Source organism: Cotesia glomerata, linkage group LG1 (genome assembly GCF_020080835.1).
Source record: "Cotesia glomerata isolate CgM1 linkage group LG1, MPM_Cglom_v2.3, whole genome shotgun sequence".
Classification (NCBI taxonomy): Eukaryota; Metazoa; Arthropoda; class Insecta; order Hymenoptera; family Braconidae; genus Cotesia; species Cotesia glomerata.
Genome location: NC_058158.1, coordinates 4,036,914 through 4,056,139, shown reverse-complemented (window position 1 = coordinate 4,056,139; position 19,226 = coordinate 4,036,914). Strand labels below are relative to the sequence as shown.

Below are 19,226 nucleotides of genomic sequence, written 5' to 3'. Positions count from 1 at the left end.
TTTGTAAGTAGCGCTACTGTAAATTATAAATTAAAATGTAAAATTAATAATATATGTATTTACCAAGATACGTTACTTAAATATAGATGTAATTATAATTACTAATTACCAATTAATTATTTATTATTGTAATATTACTACACACTACCTAGGAATATTATTATTATTATTATTATATTTAAAGCATCATCTGTGATATATCATATCATTTTATTATTAACATAATTTTTTTCATTTAAATTTACACACAATATTTAATAACATCTGTTTTTTAGCAAGTCTGGCTTTGATTGACAAATCAATCATTACATTAATTAATATTTATATAGATGGTATCAAATATAAATTAGGTTGATTATTATTATTAGTTATTATATAGAAAGGAATTAATGTAGATTGCCTCGTTTGTTCACATACAAATACCTATCGATGTAAATGTTAATTACAATAAAGATTAATCTATCACAATAATAATTATAATTTGTAAAGTACATCATGATTTCGGGTTACTAAATTCATTCTACCATATATTTGCACAATATCATACAAACTAAAATCACAATTGATTTAATGTTGATATTAAGTCTACTAAATATTATAATTAAATGCATACTTTTATTGTTGATAATATCATTCACTGGGTAATAACATTCACTGGGTAATTTTTTTTTGTTATACTTAGTTCAAAATATTATGATTATTTATTACACAATTTATAATTGCTTATTTTAATTGTCGAAATTATTAGTTAATAATTTCAACAATTTTTTTTATTTTTATTAATAAAATAATTATCAATGAAAGTAATTAAAAAATGTGGATTTTATATTTTTTTGTTCGTTAAAAAATAAATGTTTGTTACTGGGAATCCCCACTGGTCTGTATCGTTTGACTGATATGGAATAATAATACAATAACGTTTAAAATATTGTATTGCTCATTAAGTAATTTATGTCTATTGATAATTTTGGAAGCACAATATTAAATAACTATTTTACATCGACAATATGTGTTTGTTTGAAAATTATTTCAACACAATTCTAACTTCTAAAAAAGATTCAAAACTTCTCAAACTTATATTTAATATTAGTGTTAATTAATTTGTAAAATAAAAACTTCTAAGTTATTGTGGAAGTTGATTGATTAAAACTTGTAATAAAAATCACAACAATCAATTTTAAAAATATTAAATGCAATTACAATTCATCGTGAGATTGTAAACGCTCAACGACAAAATCATGAAGATCGTCGAGCGTACGAGATCCATTGTACTCATCAATCTTCTGTCCGTTTTTGTACAACAGAAGGGTCGGGAATCCGTCGACTTCTTGATCGTCGCACAATTGCTTGTTGGTCGACAGAGTGCAGTCAACTTTAACGATATGGACATTGGGGTTGTCGATGAATTTTTTTCCCAAATCCTCCCAGGTTGGGGCCAAACGCTTGCAATGTCCACACCAAGGTGCAAAGAACTTGATAAAGGTGACTCCTTTTTCAATTCCGTGCTCAAAAGTCTCACCAGTGAGGTTCAATACCGACTGAATGTTATCATTTACAGCTTCATCGCTCTCGTCAACTTTTTCGGTGCTCTTTTGTAGCATTTTAGCAACGTACTCTTTTAGCTCTTCATGGGTGCGAGCGCCTGAGTATTTGTCTATTTTCTTACCGTTTTCAATCCACAGCAATGTCGGGTATCCTTTGATATCAAACTGCTCGCAAACGGAACGGTACTGCGTGCAATCGACTTTGGCGATATTCACTAATGTGTCATGGCTGTTGCTTTTGGCAAGCTCGTCCCATGTTGGTGCTAGTTTTTGGCAGTGGCCACACCATGGTGCGTAGAATTTAACAAAGTGATACCCTTTAGCTACATGGTCGTTGAATGTTGCATCTGTTAATTCGATCAGACCATTAACAGGGTCTGGGATTGTTGTGTCTAACTCAGCATCCTGTGAATACAAATTAATTATTTGTTTGAAAAGTTATTAGTCTTGTTTTTTTTTGTGCTATCTTCTTTTGAATTTTAAATTGGTAAATTTAAAAAGTGAACTTTTCTTTTTAATAAATTCAATAATTTTACTAGCAACCTTGCAGTTACTATGTAACTTGTGAACTATAAATAAGTAAAATTTTGCTTTATTAAATAATGACTTTTGTTGTTGCACTGTACTGTCTTAACTATTGACCTTTTAAAAGATATAAGCTCATACCAACGTTACACTCATCAAGAGCTTTCATTTGAGTACCCACATTCATTTTGATGTATTTTTCATACATACATATATATAATATATGAAAATATATGAAAAATTGATGTGGGTACTTAAATGAAAGGTCTTGATGAGTGTAACATCGGGATGAGCTTATATCTTTAAAAATGTCAATAGTCCACAAAATACTTGTTAAAATACCTTGTGCTGTCTTAACTATTGACCCTTTTAAAGATATAAGCTCATCCCGATGTCACACTCATCAAGAGCTTTCATTTGAGTACCCACATGCATTTTAATATATTTTTCATATATACATATATATAATATATATAAATATATGAAAAAATGATGTGGGTACTTAAATGAAAGTTCTTGATGAGTGTAACATCTGGATGAGGTTATATCTTTAAAAATGTCAATAGTTCACAAGATACAAAGTCATTTTTTAATTATGTATCTAGAGATAGATCATTATCGAATGCAGCCTAAATAGTTATCATCATTAATTGACTATTGGTGAGAATGATATGAAACCATGAAAAGACAAAACTCCAGGTCAAGAATTTTCCAACGATACCAAATTTAACTATTGTAACGTTCCCGTCAATTTAAAATTTTAAAAAATTACAAATAATTAATTTTAATTTAGTTTAGAGTTCCTAGAATTATCATTTGCTTCGTTGGTGAAGACTTTTAGTTATCATCAGCGAAGTAACGGAATCTCTTTCTGATAAGTGACTCCTCGGGCTCCAGCCTAAACACTTTTTCAGTGTGAGAGCTGGACTCCGACGACGTCTCTAGAATTGGGTAACCTGAGATGCGGCGTTGCAAAATTTATAAATTTTAATTACTGTACTGGATGCAAATCCAGAGCAAGTCAGTCAGCCGACAAACATCTTAGGCCCCGGACGTACGTCCGGAGACCGACTGACTCCACCGAGTTTATTTGAATTTTTATAATATATTTAATTAATTGAAATCTTGCATTTTAATTCAATTGAACCCTGCAATAACTTAAAAATTTAAGAAAGAGTCTAGCAACTGGCCCACCTGGGGTCTATCGACTCCCTAACTAGGATAACCTGGGATTTAAAAATTATTAAAGGTCGTTATCTGGAAGACCCAAAATTCCAGAACGTAACAACCATAAAAACCCATTTTATCATCTAAATACACTGGCCAAAAAATTTTGCTTATTCTCTTAATAATATAGATTTTTAAAACATTAATGAAAGTGTAAATCCAAAAATATTTTTTTCAGAGTTTTTATTATTGATCCAATATTTAATAATTATAATAATTGAAGCCTTCGCGCATGAATTTCTCATGGAAATAAAATCGAAATATTTACTCATGTTATTGCTATTAATTTAGTCTTGGATATACTGATGTAAATATAAGTATACTACAATTCAACTATGGCTATCACTATCAAATAGATAAATCAGATGCTAATCATTTAAAAGAATTTGATTTCTAAAAAAAGATAAAAAATAGAATATAAATTTAATTTTTTGCTTGAAATTTGTTTAGATAATTATCAATCTAATTCTATTAAATTAAATTTAATAATATGATAAAAAACCCAAGTTATATTTAAATACAAAATAATAAAATTATATTACCTTGGGTATGCTTCCTAATTGTTCATTAATAAATGCAGTCAATGATGGTAAATCGCGAGTACCTCGGAACTTGATGCCGTTGTTCTCACCAGCTTTGAAAAATTTCAAACTGAAAAAAGAGTAAAATGAAAATAATGTATTGTATATTGTATGAAAACCAATACTTTGAATAAAAATATAAAACTTACGTTGGATAACCCGTGACATCATGTTCTGAACAAATAGAGCTATCAGTTGTACAATCAACTTTAGCAATTTTAACACGACTATCCTCTTCTTCGTTCAACATTTCAGCTAAGGTTTCCCATGTTGGAGCTAATCTTTGGCAGTGTCCGCACCTGTCAAATTTATCGTAAATATCAATCTATTTTTAAATAAATCTAATCATTACTATCAATATTTAATAGTTTCGACATTAAACTCGATATTTTGAGATAGAAAAATTGTAAAAATAAAATTAAAAAGTGTCTAAATACCATGGAGCGTAGAACATGATAAAGTGATTTTTTTTTGGCACTTCAGTGGGAAAAGTTTCTTCGTTATACTGAACTGTATGGACATCTTCATCGTGGGTTGAGGCCAATTGTATGAGCAATGAAACACAGATCAATATAAAAACACGCATCATTATTCCTTAACTGAGTGAACTTGTTTATAAACAACTGAAATGTCCTGAAATAGTTTCAGAAAATTTAAATGCTATGTGTCATCGTCACCGGTGGTGGTAATGACATGTAAATATAAATTTGGAGTAAATAAAGTAAAACTAACGTACCTTAACTAAAATTTCTTATTTATAAATTAAATTACTGTTGACGACTAGGATGATTATTTAATGAACGCTGTATTATTTATCACAAAATTGAGCGATTTCTAGCGGCTTTATCTGTTTTTTTTTTATCTATGGTTAGAATCCGCCCTCTCAGACTTTCGATGCGTCATCTGCTGGGTAATTTATCAAGTAAAAATTAATAATAATAATTATAATAAAAAACACAAATTCCTATTAAAAAGCTTGTTTGTTTTTTTTTTTAATACTCATTATTATTAATTGAAATTATTTTATTCTTATTATTTAAAGATTTTTTTAAGACACTGCGCATGTATTTCTACACAGAATTTCATGATTGGTCCAGAATCAATAGCGTGGTTTTTTTAAATGGGAAGTTTTCATTGGCTTATTCTGTTGGGCGCCAGTTAGTAGCCAATAGAATGAGACTTTCAGCCAGATAACTTGTGCAACCGTTAAACGTTGTTCGGGTGGACACAAACGTTCCGGATCCCGGCTGCACTAGACCGCTCGCAAGTACTTGCTCTTTTTTAGCTCACATTTCCGGTAATTCCATTAAAAATATTATGATAGTACATTCATCGGGTAAGATTGATCGTAATGAACAAATAGATTAATAAAGTTTTGTTTTTTGTCGCGTATTTATCTAATTACGAGCTAAATAAAAATTACGTTGTCATCGATCGTACAATGTTCTTTTTAACTACACCAGCGGTCATTTGATAAATATTTTTCGAGTAATTATCATTTTTTTTTCTACTTAAATTGCGTTATTTATTATTAACTCGATAATGGAAAAATAAGGAGCTTGATATTTTTTTTTCATTAGTTTTTCCGCGTTTAGCGTTTTGTCAAAATGGCGTTGATTCTTTGCCGGGGAAAGAAAAAAAGGCGGGAAGTCGATCGTATTTTTTAATTAAATAAATTAATATAAGTGTATTGTGAATGTGTAAGTAGTGAAAATTGTGAGTGAAAGTAGTGATTGTAAAAAGTTTTATTCTAATTAAGGTCAGTAAACTCAATGAAACTGTAAATAACTGTGGGCTATAATTTTTCATCTCGACTCGTATCTCTCGTGACTTGCCTCTTCAATCCATAAAGACTGCAGTCGGTAAGTCGAATTTCTCATACATATTTATGAAAATTAATTTAGCAGATTTTTAATAATTTTTAGAACTTTTGTCAACTAATAAATTGTGGAAAAAAATATAAGAAAAAAAAATTGGCATGTAGAAATTTAAAAATATTAAAAATGCAATTTTTTTTCAATAATTTTTTAGAATTAATTTAATTGTTAAATAAAATTCAAAATTTATCAAATGGCACAGCTAACTTTAATGTCATTACATATTTTTATGTTTTTCTTCCATTTATTAATAATATATATTTTTATTTTTTTGGTTATTTATTTAATTGTAAATAAATTAACAGAATAATAATTCTTAAATATTAATCTAATAGGTTTATCCCTACGATGATGTATTATTATTGTTATTTTTATCAATGTTAAAAATTTTTTTACTCGCGGGGTTCCAAGGTTCAGTCTTGAGTCTCACTTCACTCTAGACAGTTGACGCGACAAGTTTGAATAAATTTTATTCCACATTTTATTTTTTTATATTTTTACTTGTTATCAAATAGTGATTGTGTGAATTTTATTATCAATACAAAAAGTTTATTATTAAATATTTTTAGTAAGTATTTGCAAATTATTTATTTTTATTCATACATAGTAAAGTTGCATGATTTGTTGTTACTTTAACGTACTTGTTGATCATATACGTTTGATCACATACAATTTTCAACTATATATTTACTTTTAAATATTTTCACAGGAAATGGATCCAAATTTAAATAAAAAATGTGTAATTTCAATTAATGAAAAAAATATTGAAAGAATAATCGGTTAGTAGAACGTTATTAAATGTATTGCACCATAATATGAAATTGCGATCCTCGAATAATTGCAACTCCCTGATTAAGAAATATGATTTGGAATGATTCGAAAAATTTTAATAATTTCATATTGTATGATATCGCAAAATTATGATTCACAATTATTCAAAATGATTCAAAATTCTTAGTTCTGAATCATTTTGAATCATAATTATATTATTCAAAATTATTCAAAGTTTTTAGTAGTATATGATTTTAAATCATAATTATATTATTTGAAATTATTTAAAATGATTCAAAATTCTTAGCTGTCCATAATTTTGAACCATAACTTTATGACTTAAAATAACTCGAAATGATTTAGAATTGCTCATTTTGAATACTTAAAAATTGCTCATTTTAAATACTTAAAAATTGTAAAATTATGATTTAAATTAATTCAAAATAACTTGAAATTTAATTTCTATTAATTTTAAATTATTTTTTCGACATTATTATTAGAAATAATTTATTGCTTTTATAATCGACATGATCAAGTTTACGTAAAGGTAACAGTAGCTGCAGTAGAAAAATTTGATATTTTTGAACATATATTTGTTATAAAAGAGTGGGAAAATAAATTTACAATTATAGATATAAAAAAAATAGTATCAAAAATGGTATTTATTAGAGTAGAAAATTTATCTTTGATTTCTATGACTGACTATGTATGTCTACAACCCAATAGTTTTGAGGTTCAATAAAAAATAAGATTATACCTATGTAACAATGACAATTCAATCTTTTGTATCCCTATAACGACACCTTCATTACCATTCTATTTATCAAACTAATAACAATTAAATGATTATGATCACTCTGGGATCGAAAATATTAAAAGAAATTTATAAAATTTAAAATTACCCAAACGAGCTTTCAATGTTATTCAGTATTATTTAAGATGATTTGGAAGTTGGAATCATTTCAAATAATATTAAATCATCTGGAAAACCAGAAATTATAATATTATTTCATCATTCAATATTATTCAAAATGATTCGAACGTTTAAATTATGCTAAATAATTTTATATCATCTGAAGAACCAGAAATTTCTATATTATTTTATCATTCAATATTATTCAAAATGATTTGGAAGTTGAAATCATTTCGAATAATATTAAATCATCTGATGAACCAGAATTTTCAATATTATTTTATCATTCAATATTATTTAAAATGATTCGAACGTTTAAATTATGCTAAATAATTTTATATCATCTGAAAAACCAGAAATTTCTATATTATTTTATCATTCAAAATTATTCAAAATGATTTGGAAGTTGAAATCATTTCAAATAATTTTAAATCATCTGAAGAACCAGAATTTTCAATATTATTTTATCATTCAATATTATTCAAAATGATTTGGAAGTTGAAATCATTTCAAATAATTTTAAATCATCTGAAGAACCAGAATTTTCAATATTATTTTATCATTCAATATTATTCAAAATGATTTGGAAGTTGAAATCATTTCAAATAATTTTAAATCATCTAGAAAACCAGAAATTATAATATTATTTTATCATTCAATATTATTCAAAATGATTTGGAAGTTGAAATCATTTCAAATCATTTTAAATCATAAAATAATATTACATTTTTTTATTATTTGATATGATATAAAATGATTCGTTGTAAAATTTATGCTTGAAAGTCAAATCATCCTGACAATTTGGGATGATTTGAAATGATGAAACCCGCGTCTTTTCGAATCATTCCAAATGAGATTTCTTAATCAGGGCTAGGAATTGGTTTATGAATGTTTCAGAATCAAGTGAAGTGGTCGTAATTAATTTTTATGTAAACTGGTGTAGATTCAGTCAACGATTAAAGCCAATTTATGAGGAAGCATGTAAAGAAGTTAGAAAGTTACATCCAGAGCCGTCTAAAGTTGTGATGGGCAGTGTTGACGTGGATACTGAACGTAAATATTTCTTTAAATAATTATAAAATTTATTTTATGATTTTTTTTTTTGGTATTATTTAGATACATTGGGTCTAAAGTTCAATATTTGTGCTTATCCCACCATTAAATTCATTGTAAACGGCCATACAATTAAGCGACAGTATCCAGGCAAAAGAACAGTTGAAGAACTTACACAATTTGTTTCGAAATTAGTCCAAGATCCAGTGATAGAAATTACTCAATTAGAGGAATTTATTGATGTCGACTCTGAAATAATTTGTGGAAAATTTATTGGATATTTCAATGAGAAAGACCAAAAATATGATAGTTACCGAAGAGTAGCAATGAATTTTAAGGAAAACAGTACATTTTATGCTTGTTTTGGGTAAAATGATTGCATAAGTTATAAATAATGAATGGTTTTAAGATATCCTAAATATTTTATTATCAGTGATTCTAGCAAAAATTTACATCCAGGACATTCTACGGTTCCTACGATAATTTTCCATCCTGATAAAAATTCTTTTGATGAACAATCACAGACTTATGGAGGAAATTTATCTTCTTTTGATGAATTATTCAGTTGGATAAAAGATAAAAATTTGTCAGTAGTACATCAAGTAGATACCAAAGAATATTTGGATTATTTATTAGATAATGAAAAATTGCCACTCCTTATTTTATACCATGAAAATAATAGTGATTTGGTAAAAACTTTTAAAAATATTATTTCCACTCAACTTATTGATAAAAAAGGTAAGCAAAATTATCGTTAAACAATTATTTTTTAAAAAATGTATAGACAGAAAATTTTTATGTTTTATTTCAGAAAAACTAATATTTATTGCGATTAATGTATCTGAATCAACATATTTCAAGGATTATCCAAAGCGATATAAGCCTAATTTAGCTATGATTGAAATAAAAAATATTGAAGGTTGTTATGTATTTCCTGATTTTGACGATTTATATAGTCCAGGAAAATTGAATGAATTTATAGACGACTTCTTTTTGGGGAAATTGACAAAATCTCCATTTATGTACAATACCTTTCAATGATTCGTAACGGTCAAGAATTTTACGGAAAATGGAAACATCAAAATTTGGCCAACTCTAAATAAAGAAATCACTAAGAAAAAAATTTATATAAATATTATATTAGAAATAATAAAAAAATTATTTGTCTAAATAAGGATAATTCAAAATTTCGATAACAATAAAGGTAGCAATGTAAAAATTTAGTGACCAAAAAAATTGAAATTATTTTAAAAAAGATAAGCATAAAATTATAAAATTTAAAAATAAGATATCTATGAAATTAGATAAATCATAAAACAAACAAGTGAAATGACAGATATTTAAAAAAATGGAGAAGAATAGTATATTACACTATTAGGGCAGAAAGTTTGAGATTTCTGCACTGCGCGCCATAAAGTCATTTGCGATCGATTGTCTTTTAATTTAAAAAACCCACAGAGATTTTGCTTTTAATCTTGGTAAAAAATATTTACGTAGACCCGAAACTGCCAACAGCTCCTATGACCGCTGCTCCAGGTAGTTGTAGGTTATTTTTGATCGACTGTCTTTTAATTTTAAAAACACAGCAAGATTTTGCTTTTAATCTTGGTGAAAAATAGTTACGTAGACCCGAAACTGCCAACAGCTCCTGTGACCGCTGTTCCAGGAAGTTGTAGGTTATTTTTGATCGACTGTCTTTTAGACAATCTCTTTTAGACAGAGTAAAATCTCTGTCGGTTTTTAAAATTACAGGACAATCGATCGCAAATAACTTGACAACTTCCTAGAGCAGCGGTCACAGGAGCTGTTGGTAGTTTCGGGTCTACATAAATATTTTTTACCAAGATTAAAAGCAAAATCTTGGTGTATTTTTTAGATTACAGGACAATCGAACGCAAATAACTTTACAACTTCTTGGACCAGCGGTCACAGGAGCTGTTGGTAGTTCCGGGTCCTCGAAAATATTTTTTACTAAGATTAAAAGCAAAATCTTGGTGTGTTTTAAAAATAACAGGACAATTGATCGCAAATAACTTTATAACTTCCTGGAGCAGCGGTCACAGGAAAATTAATTAATTTTTAGCTATCTTTTGTATTTTAAATTTCTTAGTACTTATTTTGTATGATTACTATGTTTTTAATCGTCTTTGTTATGAATTGTAAAAATTTATATTTGTAAATATTTAGAGATGTCCAAAATTAAAGATATCTAAATTTACTGGTCTATATTTAGAGATGGCTATTTTTTAAGTTTACGAATAATTAAAACTGTCAATTTTTTTATATTTCTAAATTTTCAATTGTCTTTTTATTGACTTGTCTAAATTTATTCTTCTCCATTTTTTTAAATATCTGTCATTTCACTTGTTTGTTTTATGATTTGTCTAATTTCATAGATTTCTTATTTTTAAATTTTATAATTTTATGCTTATCTTTTTTAAAATAATTCCAATTTTTTTGGTAACTAAATTTTTACATTACTACCTTTATTATTATCGAAATTTTGAATTATCCTTATTTAGACAAATAATTTTTTTATTATTTCTAATATAATATTTATATAAATTTTTTTCTTAGTGATTTCTTTATTTAGAGTTGGCCAAATTTTGATGTTTCCATTTTCCGTAAAATTCTTGACCGGTACGAATCATTGAAAGGCATTGTACCATTAACATTGAAAAAAAAAAAAAAAGATAATTTATTATATATAATTATATCTTTTATACTTGAAAATTCAATGAGTATTACCAAACAAAATACTTGAATAAGAATTTCATATTTTTTTTTAAATAATCAGAAATTTTTATCATCACTTATGAAACAATACTTTCTGAAAGTTTATTTGATGCAATTATCAAAAATACCTTAAAAAGGATTTTGTATTTTAATTTATTAAAAAACAAATTTTTCTTATTTATATTTTATTTATAAAAGTCTCTAATCCCTTGAATCATAATGTGAAACAATTTAAACTTTTAAAACTCTTCTCATCTCGATACTAAGATCGATGTTTAAAACAGTATCGATACATTGATACGTGTAATATCCCTACTCTCAGTTTGACATTCGATATGTATACACCTGCTTACCCACTAACTTCACTTGAGTTGACGCATCTTTGGGTGCCTACTGTCGATGTTGGCATTTTAGTTAAACTTTAAACGTAATTAATTAATGAGTAAAAAATGCCGAATAACCGCTGTTTCTTCCAATTTAAATTTATTATTTTTACAATTTTATCGGTAAGTACACTTTCATTTAATTATCAATACATTCCTAATACCTTTAAACACTTAACTATTAGAATTATTCAACTTGTCACTTGTTCTTGTGACACGTTTTATGAAGCCGACGTTGTACCTGATGTTCAATAGTTTGACAATTTTCTAACATATTTACAGTATTATTTTCATTGATTGGCCACAAATTTCATGATTTTTTTTCCAAAAATTTTTTTTAAATTTATGCAAGTATAACCTTGCAAGTACTTATAACCTATCAAGCTTATCAACGAATTTTTTTATCAACTTTATTGTTGAATTTAATTATCACATTTCTTCGTTTTTGCACTTGTTAAATAAATTTCTCACTAATGAACAAAAAAATTACAACAGTTGGTTTCATTTAATTTATTTTTTATGCTAAACAAAATTTTTTTTTAGGTATTCTTGACACATCATGTCAATGGAGAGGCAGTTCAACTTACTAGTAGCAATTTCGATGAGTTAATGAGTAATTACTTTATTTTAATTATCATAATTATAAAATCTATGACATTATAATACTTGCAATCAATAACAACTATCATTAAATGTTATCGCATAATATTTATGAATTATTTAGATTGAGTAAATAAGTTTGTAATGAAAATATTTTATTATAATTTAAATTTTCTCTAATGTTTTTTTTTTTCAACACTTTGTATGTTTGTGTTAAATATTATTTTTCTATTTAATATTGCCACCAAGTATATAGTAGCTTTTTGTTAGTTTACTTAGTTTAAATGACATTCTTATCAATTATTTCATTTATCAGCAGGTGTCATTAAATTCCTAAACCTTTCTTTGTAATTTAAACCTTCAATCAACGTTAAAATTTATTTTAAATTGATTATGTTCAGTTGAAAAAGAAAAAAATTCATGTTTGTATTTTAAATTTGTTATTAAAGTTAGTTAACTGCAAAAACAAATACTTTTAGTGATAACAGCAGTCTTAATAAACTGAATGCACTGAACATTATCGTTAAAGTTAATGACTGTAATTTAGAATATTAATAATTATTGTGTTTTTCTTCCTGGTTGAAAATTAAAAAAAAAATTCTCGATACTTGTTATGATAAGTTGATTGATTGTAATTATTAGGGTATTTTTAATATTTTAATTTTAAAACTTTACTTATTAAAATTTTTTATTTCCAGAAAATGAATTAGTATTTATTAATTTTTATGCTGAGTGGTGTCGGTTTAGTAATATATTAGCTCCCATATTCGATGAAGCCGCAGATAAACTAAAGGAAGAATTGCCAAGTGGTGCAAGTGTGGTGATGGGAAAAGTAGACTGTGATAAAGAGTGTAAGTTATAATTTATTTTTATATTTATTAGATCTTTGACAAGATTATTATTATTATTATTATTTATTTAATTGGCCATAAAGTCAAAACTCCTTGCGGCGATCCAAAATTGATACAAAAAAATCTTAATATAATATATAATATATAAAGTAGTGTGTTAAACACTCAATCATCACTAAATTCTATCCGATATTAAAAAATATTGATAACAAGCAGTTCGAAACTCCGTAAAGGTCGGTAACGTCATACAATCAGCTGGCAATTGATTCCAGATTTTAATCGAAGATATCAACAATGATTTTTCATACTTCGCTGAATAATAAACCGGTAACTCAAGATAGTCTAAGATATTTATTATATTTTAATTACAGCTTCCATAGCGTCGAGGTTCCAAATAACCAAGTACCCAACTCTGAAGATAATCAAAAATGGTCAGCCGGCCAAGCGAGAGTATCGTGGCCAGCGATCAGCCGAGGCATTTGTTGAATTCATTAAAAAACAATTGGAAGATCCTATCAGAGAATTCAATGATTTGAAAGAATTAACAGATCTAGACGATAAAAAACGTATGGTTATTGGTTACTTTGATAGGAAAGACCTTCCTGAGTATGATACGTTCCGTAAGGTCGCTATCAACTTAAAAGACGACTGTCAGTTTCACGTTGGCTTTGGGTATGTTTAACTAATTATTTTAATTATTAAATACTTAAATTAAAAAAATTAAAATAGGGTTTATTTATCATTAATATTAAATTTAAATGACTAATATAATTTAACAAGCTTATGCTCCAATGAAGCCTGTGAAATAGGACAATATATTGAAATATTGTGAGTAAAACATAACTAATCACTAAGCACTAGCTTGCACTATTTTTTTTATTTCAGTTTCAAGGTCGCAAATAATTTTTTTGTGACTCATCGTTTTAAATCTGATAATATATTATGCATAATGTTATTATTTTTAAAAATATTACATGTTGTTTATTATTATTTATTTATCATGTAATACTTTTCATAATTTTGTCTTTTCAAGTTTTTTTTTTAAACATTAATAATTCTTTACTTATCCAATCAGTGACGCTAGCCGTGCTATGCATCCACCGAACCAACCAATAATTGTATTTAGGCCTGATAAGGCTCTATCAAATGATCAAGACGAAACTTATAAAGGAAGTTTACTTGTTTATGATGAACTAAATATCTGGGCCCAAGAGAAATGTATACCGCTTGTACGAGAAATAACATTTGAAAATGCTGAGGAGTTAACCGAAGAAGGCTTGCCGTTCCTCATTCTATTTCATGCACCTGATGATGTTGAAAATGTTAAGAAGTTTAAAGACATTGTCTCATCGAAATTAACTGATGAAAAACGTAAGTTTCGAGTTAATTGAACTACAGAAACTAAAAAGTTTATAACTATTTTAAGGGGGAACACCACTGTAACGATCGAAAAAAAGAGGTGATTTTCGAGAATTTTTTTGATAGGGAAAATAAAGGAATTTGGGGATCGGATTTTTTTTATTTTATTAAGGGTACATTAAAGATTATTACCATTAATTTTTATTAAAAAATATTTAATTATTACAAAGTTATTAACAATCTCGTCGAGCACTGGAGAAAATTTATCCCCTCCATGGTCGGTTCGATAACTCAAAAACGGATCATCTGAAAATAAAAACCCAAATTGCTTTTTAATCAGTAAGGATGTAGTTATCGTCGCAAGTACGGAATTTTAAAAATTTTAATAAAAAACAAATGGCGATTGATTGAAAATTTTCTCACTATTCTTACTATTTTTTTTTGTTTTAACCCGGCTAAAAAATTCTTTAACATGAGAATTTTTCAAATTCCGTACGTGCGATGGTAACTACATCCTTACTGATTAAAAAGCAATTTGGGTTTTTATTTTCAGATGATCTGTTTTTGAGTTATCGAACCGACCGTGGAGGGGATAAATTTTCTCCAGTGCTCGACGAGATTGTTAATAACTTTGTAATAATTAAATATTTTTTAATAAAAATTAATGGTAATAATCTTTAATGTACCCTTAATAAAATTAAAAAAAAAAAAACCCCCCGATTCCCAAATTTCTTTATTTTGGCTGTCAAAAAAATTCCCGAAAATCACCTCTTTTTTTCGATCGTTACAGTGGTGTTCCCCCTTAAGTTAAATAAAATCTGCTATAAAAATTGTTTATGAATTTATCGATTAAGTGGCTGGTGTGATAAGTAATTGAATGTTATTAAACAGCTAATTAATTGATATTTTATATTTTTTTAAAGAGAATGTAAACAGAATTTTTATTGTAAGAACTAAAAAGTTGATAACTATTTTAAGTTAAATGAAATCTGTTATTAAAATTTTTTATAAATTTATCGATTAAGTGGCTGGTGTGATAAGTAATTGAATGTTAATAAACAGCTAATTAATTGATATTTTACATTTTTTAACAGAGAATGTAAACTTCTTGACGGCTGATGGATTTAAATTCGCTCATCCGCTCCACCATCTAGGCAAAAGTCCATCGGATTTACCATTGATAGCAATTGATAGTTTCCGGCATATGTATCTGTTCCCGAGATTTAAAGATATTGATGAAGAGGGAAAGTTAAAACAATTTTTACGTGACCTTTATTCTGGTAAATTGCATCGTGAATATCACTATGGTCCAGATCCAACAAATGAATTAACTGACGACTCAAGAACACCTACTGTTCCACCGGAATCAACGTTCAAGAAGCTCGCGCCAAGCAAAAACAGATACACGCTACTTAAAGATGAACTGTAGAAACAGACATGTGAATTATTTAAAAAAAAATGAAGAAAAACAAAAAAAAATTGAAAAAAAGAAAACAGCTCAAAATAGTGAGTTAATAATTATTTGAGTTGGTTTTGTAATTATTACTTTATTATAAAATCGTTATGCTTAGCGATTTTATGGAGTGTAAAATTTTTTAAAATGAGTTTTAGTTGTTATATTGTATTTAAAACAATTTAACATTAATATTAAACGGTTAATTAAATAGAAAATGAGTTTTAATCTTATCAATCTTTTGTCAAAGTGCTCTTGATAAGATTAATAATGAATGAATTAAATAATAAATTGTATAATTAAATAATAACTATGTAAATTAATACTTATGATTTATAAAAACGTTAGAATATTTGTATTGATTAATTTTGTTTAACTATCGTTTGGGGCACAGGATTTAATGCTGAGCAATTTATCTCGTTTAATCAAATGAATCAGGGATAATTGAACGGAGTACAATTAAAAGAAAAAAAAGTTAAAAAATAAAATTAATACTAATTATTTTTTTATGTAATTATAAATAGAATTATTGAATATAATTATAATTATGTTTATATTACTCCGTAAATTTATTAATATATTAAATATTTTATTTAAAGAATCTCTGATTTATTAAATAAAAATGGATACAATCAATTTAAAGGCAATAACATAAATAAATCTTAAGATTATTATTATTATTATTATTTTTTTTTTTTTTTCACGTACTTTATTCGGTCGATCTAATCTGCAGGATATGATTTTGTACAATTATTAACAAAGTAACGATGTAACTGTATATATGCATACGAGTTTCATATTTGATAAAAATGAGTCTATTGGTTTAATAATGATACAAGTGTGAGTGTAATTTGAATCTGATGGATGATGAAATATTTAACATAGAAAAAAATCGAATTATTTTCGTGATGAATCTTTTCTTTTTATATCTTACATAGATTTGCTAGTACATTTAATATATTATATACGAGCTATTGAAATCATTCTGATAATGTTCTGCTATTTGTATAGACGACGGTATTAATTTTATTGTTAATAAACATTTGTCTAAGTCATTGATCATTATTATTATTTATTATTAAACTCCAACATTTGTCATTGTTTTAATGACAATGAAATAAATAACTTTTATTTATTTAATAAATTACCTTAAAGAGATGAGAGAAGACTTCCACAAACCTTGGAACCCGTGACAAATTAATATTTTTTTTAAACAAATAATTTATTCCGTCATTTATAATAATTGGGAGAGGGAAAAAAAATTATTGACAATAATTGGTTTGAATGTCCATTATAAAATGGCTGTATTTCATGAATAACGTGATATACATGTATTACATTCCATCAGTACACATCATCACCGTATAACTCATTGTAATTATCAACTATCCTTTTTATATCTTTATATAAGACAGCGTATATTTTGTTTAACACACATAAATATACATATATATTGATAATAATATTAATATGTATATTTAAAACCACACATACAGTTTTATTTATTTATTTTGAATTATTTTAGCAATCTTTTAAAATCACATCTCTAATTATTTTATTTATTACTCTGGCGAAAATCCTAATGAAGCAGACCTTTCACGATATTCTGGATCGTAGAAAATAGAAAGTCAATAAAGTGTATATATATTTTTTTAAATCGATAAATGTGCAATCAATGTTCAAGAAAGTGACTTTGAATTTCAAAAATAATTAGATCAATTCATTGCATTTATTGTTTCTTCATATTTTACGTAAAGTTATTTATTCAATTAAACGTTATTAATATTTATCACCGTCAACATTTTAATCCAGGCACGATTTAACGTCCGTATTTATTTATTTTATTATTTTTATTTAAAATCATTTAAATTATCAAAGCGTTACCTTATCGACTTTCAATTCCAAATATTTCTCCGGCTTATTTTGGCTGATTGTGCTTTTTAGTTTTAGTTTTTTGTTTGTTTCCTTTATGATTCTTTGTTCCCAACATTATTGGAATTCAGTTGTGTTGTGCTTTGAGGTTTTTTTTTAAGTATAAAGTTTCAAAGATAATAAAAAAAAAAAAAAACTTAATACTCAAATTAATCGTACAGAGTGGTTTAGAGATTGAGTGCATCGCTGAGTAGCAAGTTAATGTGCGTATAATCGATCAAAATTTCAAAACGTTTATTAACATTTTTGATTTATCTCTTTCTAAGCTGCTTATAAAATTAGTATTAATTTTGAATTAGCAGCTCGTAAGTCGATAAAACAAAAGTGTTAAACGGCTGCATTTCGAAATTCATTAATCACCATGCCATTAATTTTAAACGTCACGAAAATCAATAATAAAATTCAATATTTGAACTAATTAATATAATTATTCTTTATAAATATTTTTCTATTATTATCCGTGACTTTTAAAATTGAAATTTTTAGTGTTTTATTGTTTGTACGAGTGTACATGTACAACTGTTTTGTTACTAAATTTTTCTTAACCGCGCACGCATGAACTTTAAAAATTTATGCTAGAAAAATAACTTGGTAAATAATCCTTATATAATTATTTAGAAACATTAGTTTTAAATATTTGTTTTAAGTAACAAAAAATAAAAATATTTTACCCTCATTACAGTGGCTCTTTCGTTTTTTTTTTTTTTTTTTTGCGCTTAGTACATTATTATGTGCTCCATATAAGTGTATATATTTATAAATAATGTATTATCATTAATATAATTCTTATATATTTCAATCAAATACACAAGCATATATTTATATAGTCGCGAATAATTTCTTTAAATAATCTATTGAAACATTTTTTTTATCGATAAATTTATAGTGCAAATAATAAACGCACAGTCCAGCTGTTGCACCCCTTTTTATAATGAAATAATTATCATATATTTATTTATTCATATTTATATATATATATATATATATATATATATATATATATATATTTTTTTTTTTTTCTATTATTGAGTTAATAAATTAATGAAAGACTTTTTTTTATTATTATTATATTTATTTAATATTATTATTGTTATTTGTAATTATTATTATAAATTATAATCTCGTTGACTTTTTCGTCAAATTTTTTAACTTTTCAATTTTTATTTTTCGCTATACTGAACAGTAGATTTATTTTTAAACTGCAATTCTTAGGCCAACCATTTTATGATTTTTCTGAAATTGCCCACCAAGAGTTAAATAAATATTTTTATTTTTATCGTGATATTTTTTTTTTAGTAACGTACAGATAATTTTTAACAACAAATTAACATTTTTTTTCAACTATCTGATCAATATTTCTCCATAGTCTTTTATCGTATCAACGCAAGTAAAAGTATTTAATAATAACAATTTAAGAAGCT

General features: G+C 26.2%; 3 protein-coding genes across 4 annotated transcripts; 2 read left to right on the top strand and 1 right to left on the bottom strand.

Annotated features, from left to right (window-relative positions):
• Window positions 1–191: 191 nt before the first annotated feature.
• Window positions 192–4,775, bottom strand: LOC123265038 (thioredoxin domain-containing protein 5 homolog). The gene is made up of 5 exons (XM_044728622.1): window positions 4,614–4,775; window positions 4,315–4,510; window positions 4,027–4,176; window positions 3,839–3,947; window positions 192–1,949 (listed from the first exon to the last, which is right to left on the bottom strand). The coding sequence occupies exons 2-5, from the start codon at window positions 4,464–4,466 to the stop codon at window positions 1,197–1,199; spliced, it is 1,164 nt and encodes a 387-aa protein (XP_044584557.1). The 5' UTR covers window positions 4,467–4,510; window positions 4,614–4,775; the 3' UTR covers window positions 192–1,196.
• A 1,723-nt stretch (window positions 4,776–6,498) lies between these two features.
• Window positions 6,499–9,640, top strand: LOC123265048 (endoplasmic reticulum resident protein 44-like). Its single transcript, XM_044728634.1, has 5 exons — window positions 6,499–6,533; window positions 8,336–8,491; window positions 8,555–8,858; window positions 8,925–9,229; window positions 9,303–9,640. The coding sequence occupies exons 2-5, from the start codon at window positions 8,464–8,466 to the stop codon at window positions 9,530–9,532; spliced, it is 867 nt and encodes a 288-aa protein (XP_044584569.1). The 5' UTR covers window positions 6,499–6,533; window positions 8,336–8,463; the 3' UTR covers window positions 9,533–9,640.
• Window positions 9,641–11,576: 1,936 nt separating this feature from the next.
• LOC123265026 (endoplasmic reticulum resident protein 44-like) lies at window positions 11,577–15,869 on the top strand. Of its 2 annotated transcripts, XM_044728608.1 has the most exons (7): window positions 11,577–11,733; window positions 12,154–12,223; window positions 12,909–13,061; window positions 13,433–13,733; window positions 13,842–13,889; window positions 14,137–14,432; window positions 15,515–15,869. In XM_044728608.1, the coding sequence occupies exons 1-7, from the start codon at window positions 11,677–11,679 to the stop codon at window positions 15,847–15,849; spliced, it is 1,260 nt and encodes a 419-aa protein (XP_044584543.1). In that variant the 5' UTR covers window positions 11,577–11,676; the 3' UTR covers window positions 15,850–15,869. The 2 variants fall into 2 exon arrangements, with proteins under 2 accessions (XP_044584543.1, XP_044584547.1); XM_044728612.1 differs by lacking the exon at window positions 13,842–13,889 and having other exon boundaries at window positions 11,579–11,733.
• Window positions 15,870–19,226: the final 3,357 nt, after the last annotated feature.

Excerpts from the sequence above, each read along its gene's own strand:
- LOC123265048 (XM_044728634.1), top strand. The coding sequence starts at position 8,464 with ATGGGCAGTGTTGACGTGGATACTGAAC. Across the intron at positions 8,859-8,924 it reads ACATTTTATGCTTGTTTTGG|TGATTCTAGCAAAAATTTAC; the intron begins GTAAAATGATTG and ends TTTTATTATCAG. Across the intron at positions 9,230-9,302 it reads TCAACTTATTGATAAAAAAG|AAAAACTAATATTTATTGCG; the intron begins GTAAGCAAAATT and ends GTTTTATTTCAG.
- LOC123265038 (XM_044728622.1), bottom strand. The coding sequence starts at position 4,466 with ATGATGCGTGTTTTTATATTGATCTGTGTTTCATTGCTCATACAATTG. Across the intron at positions 3,948-4,026 it reads GATGTCACGGGTTATCCAAC|TTTGAAATTTTTCAAAGCTG; the intron begins GTAAGTTTTATA and ends CTCTTTTTTCAG. Across the intron at positions 1,950-3,838 it reads AATTAGGAAGCATACCCAAG|GATGCTGAGTTAGACACAAC; the intron begins GTAATATAATTT and ends TTGTATTCACAG.
- LOC123265026 (XM_044728608.1), top strand. The coding sequence starts at position 11,677 with ATGCCGAATAACCGCTGTTTCTTCCAATTTAAATTTATTATTTTTACA. Across the intron at positions 13,734-13,841 it reads CAGTTTCACGTTGGCTTTGG|CTTATGCTCCAATGAAGCCT; the intron begins GTATGTTTAACT and ends TAATTTAACAAG. Across the intron at positions 13,890-14,136 it reads GGACAATATATTGAAATATT|TGACGCTAGCCGTGCTATGC; the intron begins GTGAGTAAAACA and ends TTATCCAATCAG.